At 43.8% G+C, this 14580-nt stretch overlaps 1 protein-coding gene across 1 annotated transcript in view; it reads right to left on the bottom strand.

Moving 5' to 3' along the window:
* Positions 1–14580, bottom strand: part of LOC311037909 (uncharacterized protein) — a gene marked incomplete at both ends in the record, with an annotated part of 166608 nt that overhangs the window by 58047 nt on the left and 93981 nt on the right. The window contains 4 exons of the mRNA XM_084047205.1: positions 3679–3798; positions 5069–5113; positions 9681–9863; positions 10260–10721. Coding sequence (XP_083903331.1) covers positions 3679–3798; positions 5069–5113; positions 9681–9863; positions 10260–10721 — 810 coding nt within the window. The remainder of the gene's footprint in view (positions 1–3678; positions 3799–5068; positions 5114–9680; positions 9864–10259; positions 10722–14580) is intronic.

Here is a 14580-nt window from a genome sequence, read left to right as displayed (position 1 = left end):
CTTTTTCTGCCTTTATTGATAGTGGAGATGGACAGGACACAGGGAGAGAGACGGGGAGAGACATTCTGCAAATATCGTCGGGAACGGGACTCGAACATTAAAGCCTACAGTAAGTGCTCGGTCCACTAGGCCAGCAGTCTGGGCCCAAATTTCTATGCAGTTTTCCCAATGGTGTCAACAGTATTTGAACATATCCTTTCAACACAATAACACTTCAAGTACACAGACCTGCGTGTATAGTGTGGTTTTACAGTTATTTCATGTACATATTCTATTCAGCAGAAAAATGCACATAGTAAACAAAGAAGGCCCGTAGACATGAAACAATTGCAAAACATTGACTTATTATAAAATGCTACCTGAGCTTTATTGTGACAAAAGCTTCTTCCTTTACAAAATGACTCGTCTCATAACCATATAACCTATTGATGGAATAAAGTAAGAAAATAGGGTCCATGTAGATTTCCTTCTCTCTCTTACTTTAATCCCTATTCATCGTAAACTCATCACGAATGTGATGGACGGATGAGCAGATGTATGGATCAAAGATTATAGAACAAGAAATAAAGACATTAACTCTAAAAAGCGCTCATAAACTCATCACCTGTGACAACTGCCTTCATCATCATTGTCTCATGAGCTAAAAATACATCTGTGTGTTACCATTGATCTTCAATAGGTACAGTACGGATGGCACTGTAGTACAGCGACAGTGGTTCTCAACAAGGTTCCTAGTTTGATATGCGCCAGTGATTTTCAACCTTTTTCATGCCAAGGACCCCTAAATTGATATACATTTGGCCGAAATGTTCAAAATGTTCAAAAATAGCAGATTTACGAGCTTGCAGCATGTAAATCAGCTATTTTTGAACAGCCAACGTATACAATATGGATAAAGGGGTGAAAATGTATTAAGACCTTTTGCTGGGGACCCCCTGGAACCCCCTCAAGGACCACTGGTTGAGAACCACTGCATTAGACCACAAACCCCCATTTGATAGGATTTGTCATCTCTGTGGACCCTAATCTACACTGCATAATCCTCATTGTTACAGACCCATTTGGTTCCTATCAATCATTTAGCCAGGGGACTCCCTGGGGCCCTCAAAGCATACAACGAAACAAATCGCATGTCATGAAAAGAAGCAAAAAGACAACAGCCTATCCATGTTTTCTTTTCTCCCCCACCCCCTGCCCCCCCCACCGCCCGTTCTCCTTCTGCAGCATCTTTATTCAATAACGTCGATGCTGTTTTCCATCGCGCTGATATAGCGGGTGGCTGCGTTATACAGCCCACAGATGTACGACCATAGTAAAGCCATTAAACAGATGAGAGAGAAGAGCAACGGGGCTCACACGCACCACTGGCGCGGGGTCAAACATTCAACGTTGGTGCTGTGGGGGGGGGCTTCGATGTTCTGTATGTGTAGTACAGTAATATGTGGGTTACATTTGATGCACATGCATGTCTGTGTAGCATGAAGGATGATGAGTTATATAGGAAGGGGTAGCAGATGACACAGGGAGAAATCACCTGGTCTAGGGTGTGGGTGGGGGGCTTTGGATTTCACTGGCCCGGTATGACATTTAAAAAGCGTCTGTTTTATTTTATCACGTGGTGCAGGGGTCTTCAACGTTTTCAGGCCAAGGACCCCCTAAAAGAGAGAGAGATGAAGCAGGGACCCCCTCTATATTGTATAAAATAGTTTTGCAGATAAAACATTTTTTTTAACTGTGTCTGCTCTTTTTTACCCCCTCTACACCTATATCTTTTTGCCAAAAATAGCCGATCTACAAGCTCACAACGCCTCGCGCTGCGAGGCGTTGTGAGCTTGTAAATCGGCTATTTTTGGCTAAAGTTCTCCTCAGAAACGGGATGCTATGCTAGTGGTTAATGTAATCACACAAAGATTTGGCGGCCCCCCTGTAGTAACTCTGAGGACCCCCTAGGGGTCCCGAACCCCCTGTAGAAGACCCCTGACGTAGTGGAAGTATTCCCAGGGCAGGGTGGTTGGCGGCGTCTTGTGTATAAAATGTTGCACTTACAGAATGCACAGAGAAGATGGTGCCATCTTATTTGGAGGTTGAGGTGTCATTTCATGGACGCTTTATCCAAGAACGTTCACTGTTTATCTCAGTGCATACAACCAGCGATGGGGAAAGTACTCAAACGTTTTACTTAAGTAAAAGTATCAATACCGCAATGTAGAAGTACTTTGTTACAAGTAAAAGTCCGGAATAAAAAATGTACTTGAGTAAAAGTACAAAAGCATTGGTATCAAAATGTACTAAAGTAAAAGTACTAAAATGTTTGAAAATAGTAGCGATGCGACGCGTTGTGAGCTTGTAGATCTGCTATTTTCAAATAGCCTAGGTATAAAACAGAGCTAAAGTGGTTCATGTATGTTTTATAATGTAATAGTGTATGTCTGCAAAGTAACTAGTAACTACTTTTCAAATAATTGCAGTGGAGTAAAAGTACAATATTTGCCTCTGAGATGTAGTGGAGTAGAAGTAAAAGTATAGACAATTGGAAATACTCCAGTAAAGTACCTCAAAATTGTACTTAAGTACAGTGCTTGAGTAAATGTTCTTAGTTACTTTACACCACTGCATACAACGTTAACCACTTAAACCCTAGCGTCAGTGTTTCCCCTCGGATGGAAGCTGAGGCGGCGGTGGTGAATTATTTTGTCTTGAAAAAAAAACGTTTGCCCTCAAAATAAGAAGTCGGGTGTCTTGCACCGGAGTCACGCTGAACCTGGGGACCGCCGACTGCAGGCGAAACGCTGCGTGTCTTCTTGTATGCGAAGATCATTATTAAGATGGATCTTCCAAATGTTTGTTTCACAGATGTTTCCTTGCCACATTCCAATCACATGATTACGTTTGCTGTAACGTTCAGCGTAATTTATACTCCGTCATGCCACAGTGTTGCTTGCTTGACAAAACAAACAAAATCTCCAAGGTATCCACACATTCCACTGCGACGCGACGCTTGTACATTTGTTCTTTTTGGGAGGTGATGCAGTCTGTGTAATGGAGTGCATCACTAGACACGTGTAAACTTCCTTCAATGAATGAACGCATGTGTGGGACACACACATGAACAGGTGCATTGCGGTTGATGCGGGGTTAACGCGCAGACATTTAGAATGCTGCCGAGATGAATCCCACCATGAAAATGCATTGAGTGTGTATGGCTGTGTTTGGAATACATGCAACAACATCCAGCTGTATTGTAATATTATCACTAGGAAACCAATCTGACGTACTTTGGTGTTGTGAACTGTATTAAGCAATTATTCTTTTTATGGGGGGGAGTTGACTATGTGTGTGTGCGTGTTCAGGGGAGGGTGGGCACTAAGGGGGGTTTGCCTAGGTCACCATACGAGCTAGAACTGGCCCTGCTCAAGTACGTATATCCAGAGTTCATACTAGTTCGTACAGGGTTCAAACTAGGTGCTCAAGTTCGACAAAACAAAAACAAACAGTGATTTTTGACTGAAATGGGATGGCAAAATCAAGTCGGACAGATTAAGTGTGTGAGCGCATTACACAGTGAAATCCTTTGTTAATTTAACTCTGAGTATAAAAGCAGACCGACTAAACCTCCATTCTTAAGAGTCTTGAGTTAAACTAACAAGGGTTTTGCGGTGCAGGATTATCATCTTTTACCTGGAAGGCGGCCCACTCCTCTGCAGTGTTTTTCCACAGATAGAGCGTAGGTAAACCTGGCAGTCCCGGAGGCCCCTGGTCGCCGTTTCGCCCCGGACGGCCCTCTGACCCAGTCCTGCCCTGCACGAGGTGAAGACGAAAGGTTGTATACACACACAGACACAATGGCTTCACTGTAAAAAAAATAATTCCGAGTGTTCATTTATTCTGAGAGAAATGTAAACAGAACAGAAACAGACCGTTCACATTTTGTGCACTCTCACATGGATCGATTAACCTGTTAAAACCGGGAACGCGAACATTTTGAACTCAAATCTTTGCTTCTGGGGGGTCCCTGGAACAACATATTTTGAGATGGGGGGTCTGCGGCCAAATACATATAATTTTGGGGGCCCTTGACATGAAAAAGTTTGAGAACCACTGATGATAGCAACATTGTTTTGTTTTTTCCAAAAAACTGAAAACATTTGTAGAATCCTCAAAAACAAAGATTTGAGTTACAAATGTTCGCTTTAAAACATATATTCAAAGATTTGCATAAATTTTCATGATTTAAAAAAAATAGCAAATCTACATGAGTGCCGCGCTATGAGCTTGTATATCTGCGCGTGTTGTCTAGCACCATGGTTCTCAAAGTGGGGTCCGGGGACCCCCAGGGGTACTTGAGGGGGTTCCAGGGGGTACCCAGCTAAATGATGGACAGGAACCAAATGGACCCTTATGGGTCAGTAACTCTGAGAGTGTACAAATGGAACCAAATGGACCCTAACGGGTCCATTTGGTTCCATTTGTACACTCTCAGAGTTAAATTAACATTGATTTTACAATATGAAATGGGGTCCCAGAGATAGAAATGCCATTAAATGGAGGTTCGTAGCCTAATGCATGTCAAACTGGGGGTCCTTGAAATTAAAATGGTTGAGAATCACTGCAAGAGAGCTGTAAAAATCTTCTCTTATTGGGGTCCCTGGCATATCTTTTCAAATGGGGGTCCGTGGGGTAATAAGTGTCAATTTAGGGGTCCTTGACATGAAAAAGTTTGAGAACCACTGGTCTAGCAGACTTTTTGAAGTTTCAACTGCATAAACAAAGAAGAGCTGATTTCATGTCACTGAACGGCAGCCTAAAAAAACACATGCACATAGACTCAAAGGGAGTAAGGGGAGGAATAGACAGGAGTTTATGACTGTGCATAAATGAATCTCCAAAGGTGAAGGTGAGTTGTAAAACAAGGTATACACTCTTCTTATTTCAGAATCATAATTTACAGTGGCTCATTCGAGTTCTCGAGGGTCAAACGGACTAACCCAAACACATAATTGCATGCTGTTCGGTCATAAACCACAGAAACCACAAAAGCTATCGAAAACTGTTACGTAGGTCTGCTCACCTTATCACCTTTAAACCCAGGCCAGCCAGGGTCGCCCAGACAACCCTGTAAAAAGGCAGTAAAAATCACTGGTGATGATTGAATGCATAGAAAGGTTGCATGAATACGTAGGACAAAAAAACAACAACTGCAGAGCTAAAGATATAAATCCAATCTATCACATAAAATTGTAAAACAAGTGTATCATAACTGCAATGACAAAATCCAAACCTCAAAGACCAATAACCCACCATATCCCCAAAATTCAATAAAGCACTTCCTTTTTTGTCCCCCTCTTAAAAAGGTCACACCTTTGTAAAGACCAAAACGGTCTGCCTGAAACCAGCCAGTCAAAGCAGCTGACCCCTATAAACCCGCCCCCAAAGCTTTTGGGGGGCTTCTGTGGTGCCTCATTGACTCCACAGCCTAGCTGTCAGTGAAAAGCCAGAACTATGCGGTTCTTTTCGTCCTCACAGTTTAGACGCCAATAAAAGATAACAAGCTTTTTCCCCGGCTAAAAAGGAGAACTATGTTATGGCTATGCATTTAACCCATTAAGACCGGGAACGCATCTGTGTCATGTTTTGATTTTTTTTGGCTAATCAAAAATAGCAGATATACAAGCTCATAGCGCGGCACCGAGTGCCGCGCTATGAGCTTGTAGATTTGCTATTTCTTTTAAAAACGAGAACATTTGTGCAAATCTTTGAATATATATATTTTTACATTTTTAACTCAAATCTTTGCTTCTGGGGATTCTACAAATGTCTTCTAAATCCTAACAATTTAAAAAAGTAATATTATGTTGCTATAATATCAGTAGTTCTCAATTTTTTTTCATGTCAAGGACCCCCAAAATGTATATGTATTTGGCCGCAGACCCCCCAATCTCAAAACATTTTGTTCCAGGGACCCCCAGAAGCAAAGATTTGAGTTAAAAACATTCGCTTAAAAATATATATTCAAAGATTTAAAAAAAAATAGCAGATCTACAAGCTCATAGCGCGGCACCGAGTGCAATGCGCAAAAAGATCTAAAAATGGCGCAGATGCGTCTAATGGGTTAACCCTGCTCCGTGTTGCCTCGCTCGTGGGCTCTGTGTGGTACCAGGTAACACCACCAACCTCATAAATGTCAACCGGTGAAAACACGCTCGTGCAGGATTCTGAAGACTGCAAGAGAACGCCCCCCCCCCCCCCCCCCCCCCCCCGACATCTTCTCTATGCATGTTATGGTCGCAGCTGCTTTTATATGGACGAGACATGGTTTTCGTGCGTCTCATTTTCATGAAAGAAATGCATGTTTACGTGGTCAACAAGGCAACCGAGAGACGGTGCATAGTTGAGTCACATGGTGGCAGTGTGTGTGTGGGTGTGTGTGTGTGAGAGAGACAGAGAGAAACAGAGAGAGAGAGAGACATAACTATCATGGCCTGCAGACTGCAGTGCATATAATAGCATGTTGAACGTTAGTTATACAGGATTTGCGTGTCACTGAAAGATGAGCTGGAATGCCACCCGTCCTGCATCATTCCTAGAGAGTTGATGTCTCCAGGCTGGCGGCGATGCCCTCTCCTCACCTACACTGTGCACTACAACCAGCTAATCCTATATTAACCCATTTGGACCGGGAAGGGTTAGGTCAGTTTTAGCAGATCTACAAGCTCAGTGCTATGAGCTTGTACCGTAGATCTGGTATTTTTGAAAAATCGTGAAAATGTGTGCAAATCATTGAATATATATATTTATTTATTTTCGAACATTTTTAACTCAAATCTTTTCTTCTTCTGAGGGGGTCCCTGGAACAACATATTTTGAGATGGGGGGACTATCTGAGACTGATATTATACAGACGTTTTTTAAAAAAAACTGTTAGGACATTTGTAGAATCCCCCAGAAGCAAAGATTTGAGTTAAAAATGTTCGCTTTAAAAAACAAATATTCAAAGTTTTGCACAAAGTTTCACGATTTTTCCCAAAAACAAAAATAGCAGATCTACAAGCTCGTAGCGCGGCACTCGGGCTACGAGCTTGTAGATCTGCTATTTTTTGAATAGCTCAAAGACATCTAAAAAAAATGACACAGAAGCTTTCCCGGTCTTAATGGATTAAGCGTCGTCCACTGGGGTTGACAGCAGTATAGAAGCAGCAGACGGGGGCGGGGGGGGATTGACGGATAATTCTTTCAGTTCACTCCGCACCGCACTGCAGTACAAGCTCTGATTCATGGCATGAGCCTCCTTCATGTTCCCCTGCAGCCGGGATCCATCACGGTAATCGCGGTGAGAGATCCCAGGGTTTTATAGCGGGGCGACTGACTCCACTGCGCTGGGTCCGCAGACGGAGCCAGATGTGCAATCTGGGCCTTGTTCTGTGTCTTCCCCCTGCCTGCCGCCTGCAGGCCCGAGCATGACCACACCTCCCGAATGCAGGTATTACAGTGGTGGAAAGTAACTAAGTACATGTACTCAAGTACTGCACTTAAGTCCAATTTTGAGGTATTTGCTCTTTACTTGAGCATTTCCAATTTCCAATACTTTTACTTCTACTCCACTACATCTCAGAGGCAAATGTTGTACTTTTACTCCACTACAGTTATTTGAAAACTTTAGTTACTAGTTACTTTGCAGATATAAATGATTACATTATAAAACACACATTAACCACTTCAGCCCTATATGCATTTCGGCCATTCGAAAATAGCCGATCTACAAGCTCACAACGCGTCGCGATGCGACGCGTTGTGAGCTTGTAGATCTGCTATTTTCAAACATTTCAGTAGTTTTACTTTTGGTACTTTAAGTACATTTTGATATCAATACTTTTGTACTTTTACTCAAGTACATTTTGAACACCAGACTTTTACTTGTAACAGAGTACTTCCACATTGCAGTAGTAAATGAGCACTTTTTCCACCACTGGCAGGTATGCAGCGCTCTGATTGGACGGTATAAATGGACTTATGCTCTGTTGCACCAATCGTTTAGGTCTGGAAGTGATAAGTCATGAATGTCCTCCTACGGTGACTGACGCTGTGACAAACGGCGTCGACACTTATGTCAGTGTCTGTTCAAGAGCGTTACATCAAAGGCATGTGGAGCAACACATGTGTCCAACACAACTTTCTTTATTGCGTTCATGCCGTAATTGATTGAGACCAGCGTTTGTAGTCTCTTTCACTTTGTTCACGTTTCTTCATTCACGTGTCCTTTTCTTACTCATCCTCCAACAACATTAGAAAACTATTTGACAGCACAGCTGACCAAGAATAAATACTATTAGACATAAGATTATTTTCCGGTGATGCAATATTTCTGTTAAGCATGCTACGTCATTAGCACTGGATGTGAAAGTGTAATGTAAGTGTATCTATGTGTACACCTTACCACACACTGTATAATACAGATTATTTTTTCTCCCTCTAGCCCCTCCACGTGCCAGAGCCTCTCTTCTCCCCCAGTCCCGGCAGAGTAGTTCCGGACAAGCGGATTGAGTGGCACTGTCTTTCCCAAAGAGGACTGACTACCTGGGTAGCTACCTGGGACGTAAGTCGGGGCTTGATCAATCCCAGCTGGGTCACCTGGGCGAGGGTGTACGGTATGTTGTATGTTGTTGCGAGACCCGAAACACCCGTTGACCCCAGGCTACAACACTGATGATACGTCCCAGTAGCCTGGTAAACCCTCCCTCCAGAAATCTCATTTCCATTTGATTTCTGGAGTGAGTCTGGCTTGATCGCCCATTCTGCAATATTGGCTGTGGGCTGGAGTTGGGCGGGAGTAATACCGTTGACTGACAACCCCTTCAGCCAATGATCGTTTTTCCCCTTCAGCCAATCAGCAGTTCATTTTTACCACCTCCAGACTATGTGACGCAACGGGACTTTTGAGACGGCCATGCCCAAAATAGGTTGCCTTATTGGGATACATGCGTGTCACTCCCCGCCCCTGCCGGTTCTCTAAATTTATATTCTTAAATAGGCTCTGTCATGATTAATTGACCACATATATGAAGTTAAACAACTAAATTCTATCCAAACGATATCTTAATAGTAAATTCCGTGCCTCAAAAAAGAAGTTTGAGACCGTTTTAAAAAAACGAACTGATTGGCCAACTGTCGCTGTCAATCACAGAACGATGAGCGACGACGAAATGGAAATGAGATTTCTGGAGGGAGGGTTTACCAGGCTAACGTTATGTCCATATTCTGCACATTTCCTATTGCTGCTAAATCTATACTATTGCCAACATTAATATTATTATTTTTATCTTCTGAAGTGTTTTTTTTACCTGTACCATTACCAGCTATATTTTTTCATATATATTTTTTCAGCAATATTCTTCTCTTTTAATTTTTCTTATTTGTTATTACATCCTGTCATCATTATTATTATTGTTGATAGCACAGTCTTGCAAAACATGCCACACCAACGTTTCGCTGCCTGTACTTGCACTGTGCCTGTGGAGTGACAAATAAAGCTTTTTTCTTTTTTATAAACTTGACTTCTTCATTCTCTTGAAAAGGCCAAGCTACAGCAGCTGTACTCATTATCACATCTAACACAATCATAACACAAATTCTCATACAGGGGGACATTGGTACACAACCCAAAGGCTATAAGACTATGTACTCACTTCCTTCCCTGGGGGGCCCATCCTTCCCGGGGGACCTCTCTGGATCCGGTACGTATTGCCGTCCGAGCCGAGGACCAGGTCTCCGTCCCTGGACACGACCGTCACCGTGTTTCCGCGACGAGGCCCGTCGGTGCTTTGTGTCGTTCCGTCCTCATTCCCGTCACGGGGACCAGAGGTGTAGGGCTGTCAACCATTACAGATTTAAGTTGACGATTAATTATCAATCAAATAATTTGCGATTAACGATTTAATTGCGTTTCTCTCGTTGAAAATTAATGGAACATGACATTTCTGTTTGGCTTTTTAGCTTTCGTAAACAAAAGTTGCACAGGACAGATATGACAAATAACACATATTTAATTACTTTATACTTAAAAATAAACATTGATAGCGGAAATAGCTATTTCCACTATTTTTGACATTTTTGGAAAATATGTGATTTTTTTTAACATGGAATTGATTATGACGATTATGCAAAAATAATTGCGATGATATAAAATAACTGCGACTTGACGACTACGTAATAATTGTGACAGGCCTACAGAGGACATATGAGTCATGTGACGACGATATCCTCACCCGCTCGTCCTCCTCCAGTTTATTAGCGTCCGGGTGCTCAGGGTCTGCAGTGGGGGCGTGAGGAACGGGACGCCGCGCCGCCGGGGGCTTTTTGGGAGGGGGCCTCGAATCCAGATCGATGATGATGCCATCGGACGGTTTCCCGGGGAACGAGGGCACGGCCCTTCCTCCCGACTCGGCCTTGGACTTGTCCGTGGTGACGTTCTCCTCCAGGTGTTTGGAGGAGGAGGAGGTGGTGGTCTTATCCTCCTGGTTTCCCTCGTCGGCGTCCTGCCGGGGGGGCTGCTTCCACTTGGGCGGGACGTGCTGCCCCCCGCCGTTGTGGAGGGTCGGGTCCAACAGGTCGGTGTCTTCGTCCACCACGAAGACGTCCCCGCGGCCCACCGATCCTCCTCCGGTGCGACTGGTCCCCGACGGCAACGTCCCGTCCCCTCGAGTGGTCCCCCGCCGTAGGAACACATTCTGCTGAAAGAGAGAAACCACGCAGTCAAGTACCATACTTTAGTACAATTCTGAGGTATTTGTACTTTACTCGAGTATTTCCAATTTCCAACTTTTGCAGATATCAATTATTACATTATTATAAAACATACATTAACCACTTTAGTCCTATTTTATACCTAGGCTAATTGAAAATAGCTGATCTACAAGCTCACAACGCGTCGCATCGCGACGCGTTGTGAGCTTGTATATCTGCTATTTTCAAACATTTTAGTACTTTTACTTTTGGTACTTTAAGTACTTTTTGATACCAATACCTTTGTACTTTTACTCAAGTCATTTTTTAATTCCGGACTTTTACTTGTAACAGAGTGCTTCTACATTGCAATATTGATACTTTTACTTAAGTAAAACAAGAGTACTTTTTCCACCACTGGAAACCAGAGTCTGAGAACTGAAGGGAGGGGTGGTCGGGGATTAGAGCTAATTACTGGGATGTCTCTGTTTTACACTTTTGAGTTAATGTTGGGTGTCTTGTTGTGTTGTCTGCATTGTCTGCATTGTTGTGGCAGATTTGTGGAGGAATGATTGGACAGGGGAACGATAAACAACATCTAGACCGTTTCATAAACAAGTTGTATTGTTTCTAACACTGTTTCATGACAACCGCTTACGTCACCCAAACAATGGTCACAAAAACCTTTAGCTCTGAGCTAAGAACTATAACCAAGCCCCCAGAACACATGCATTGAAGCGTATTGGACATGCTGGTCATTCATAGGTACTGCAGCTCAAAACAGCTGGGGCCACTGTACATGAACGAGCGAAAACTGTTTCGACCAATGGGCTCGACTCACAAGCTTGCGCACAGGGCACCGAGGTGACGCAAAACGTGTCACAGTGGCCCCAAATAGGCCTCGCCGATCACACTTCACAACCTGGAAGAAGGGGTGATTTCAGCCCATGCGCTGGGTGAGCAACTCAATGCAAGTGGATGGGAGGCAATATAATAATTTTGTAAAATATCAATGCAAAACATTCTGTTATGGAGTATTTCATTTCGCCCATCAGTTTATGGTGTCTTCAGTCATTATGCTCTATGGAATTATCTGCCACTTGAACTAAGGTCTACTACAAAAGTGTCTTCTTTTAACAACATACTAAAAATAATATAGATATTGCATGTCCCCATTGCGCCCCGTTACTGTACAATACTGTACCAATCACAGCAAACTACACGGCTCAGCTGAGACTGCTACACCAATCAAAGCTCAGCTGACGCTGCTACACCAATCACAGCTCAGACACTTTGTCACCCGGCGGATGCTGGTACTCCAATCACATCATTTTGAAGCACGTCGGTTATATAAATATAAATAAACTTGACTTGACATTCAAAAACAGACAGACTGTAATAGCTACAGTATGTGGCCTTTAGAGGTGACAAAGACGGCAATGTAAAAACTAAAACAGACGCAACCGCAACTTGAACATTCCCCGCGGCTACACATTATGCCCTTATTACATCACACACACACACACACACACGCACGCGCACACACAGACAGTTAACCCCACATTCCCTCTCTCCAAAAACACAGGAACGCTCTGGACTAGAAGATTGTCTTGGGCCTGGGGGTGGAAACATGGGGGCTTGAGAGCATCCTGGTTGAGGGAGCATAGCGGCTGTAAAGTTGTTTGATGGGCCCTAATGGGCTGAAATGGAGACCAGTGAAGTGGAGCTGGGAGGCATGTGGAGTGCAGCCTGCTAGAAGGGGGAGCACACGCGGGGAGTGTGCGTGTGTGTGTGCGTGTGCGTGTGCGTGTGCGTGTGTGTGTGTGTGTGTGTGTGTGTGTGTGTGTGTGTGTGTGTGTGAGAGAGAGAGAGAGAGAGAGAGAGAGAGAGAGAGCTGGAAAAACATCACCCTCACTAAGGTGCACACAGACACACACATGCATGTTCACTGTAAACCTTGGCTAAACAGACTCACTGATACACAAAGTTAATTTTTGTTTTGTTGAGCTTTTATTATGGGAGAATCCATACTAAAGAGGGTAGTCTGAAGTCAAGACACGCAAATTCCATTGATTTCCTGTACCTGCAGTCACATGGGTTCAGGCGAGTGGTCCAGGGACCCTCAGAGTTCCTTCAGAGGGTTCCAAATGGACCCGTACAGGTCTGTAACCCTGAGAGTTATGGGTATGGGGGTCCTTGAAATTAAAACGTTTGAAGAACCAATGGTTTAGGAGGCCAGAAGCAGGACACGAGTCTCTGAATTCCAAAGTGACCACGATGAGCACCGACTATGACATGAAATTAAACGATGAGCGGTCAAAGAATGCTGATTAGCACAATATTCTATTAGTTTGATGTTTCTGCCGTCACATAATAGGAAAGGTGTGCAAGGGAGGTTGGTGGTATAGTGGAAAGAATGTAATTTCTATTCATATTGTTATAGAAGTTGTCACATCACCCCAATGGCATTAGAAAGTGTTAGCATTAAGACATTCCTTAACCACATGGAACGTAGTGCACCTATTCTTGAAATGTCATAAGGCGACCATTTGCTCACACGAGCGCTTGGAGATTTTTTTTCCCGGCAAAAAGATTTGGTGTAGAGGGGAAAAAGGAGGGGGGCTCTTCAATGAAGATGTGAGATGAACTGAGACCAATAAGGGTTCTCCTCCAGCTCCAGAAACAAAGGCCCTTTCTCTGTCCATGAAGCTGGGCACCAGGCCTTGCTGATAAGGTGACACTGGATCTCCTCTGGCTAACGCCGTCTGTCCCTCCAGCTTATCACCCGTCCAGCCTGGCACACGGCCCAGGAGACTGCACTTATCTGGAGTTCCACTGACTGCGCCTCCCCGTCTCTGTCTCTCTCCGTCTGTCTCTCTCGTCTGTCTGTCTGTCTCTCTCTCTCAATTCAATGGGGCTTTATTGGCAATGTAAACATACGTTTACAATGTACAGTAAATATACCTTTATATTGACAAAGCAAGTGTAGTGTGCTCTACTTCTAGAATAAGGAAATATGCAAACTTATCTGTGTAACATTGCTCTCTCTCTCCCTCTCTGTCTTATGTCTCACCACAAGGGGGCAGAATTCATGACACATGCCTAACTTGGCCCTAAAATGTATAGAATTCATCTCACTCTTGATCGCTGTCATCCTCAAAATGATATCCTACAATTACGAAACCTCTGTCCTTCTGTCTGTCTGTCCTCATCCATTTGTCCCCCTATGGACTGAGTTAGACGAACCCATATGAACTTGCGCATTGCCAATAAGTGAGGAGGCAAATGTTTCACTTTCCCCACATTTCAGCTATTTATTTGCCATTTTCTGCACTCTCACTCAATCAAGACTGCTGTGGGTGGAGACAGGGAGTGCCTCAGAGATTAGTGCCACAGTTAATTCATTGGCATGTGTTTTAAATTGTCTAATTGCGCCGTCCTCTTTATAGCAGCATGCTGTATGAGCTCAGGGCTATATACTGTACACACGCACCACCAGAAAGAACGCCAGTATAAGTACAGAGCCATCTCAACGGTGCAATGTTATAAAGCATACCAAGCAGGGCTAGGCTACACATAGCCTATACCTGGTGTATGTGTAGATGTGGTCAATCAAGCACAGTATTAATTACAAAACGGTGCCATCGCTTGTGTTGGCAACAACCCACTCAGCGTGTTACAGTTACACAACCAATTGGCGAGAGGCCGCTACCCTCGCGCTTGCTAGGAAAGCCAACGAACATGACTGGCATATCCTGCACGAAACAACAACTAAGGCTGAAGTCCCGCCACCCATTCAGCAGGACTGCACAACAGATGCTTGGAACCATCCCTGAGGACATGTCTGTAAGAGCATGGCTGGCA

Source organism: Gymnoscopelus microlampas, assembly GCF_963454915.1.
Source record: "Gymnoscopelus microlampas genome assembly, chromosome: 21".
Classification (NCBI taxonomy): domain Eukaryota; kingdom Metazoa; phylum Chordata; class Actinopteri; order Myctophiformes; family Myctophidae; genus Gymnoscopelus; species Gymnoscopelus microlampas.
Note: the sequence above shows the minus strand (reverse complement) of the source record. Positions and strands in the feature narration are given on the sequence as shown.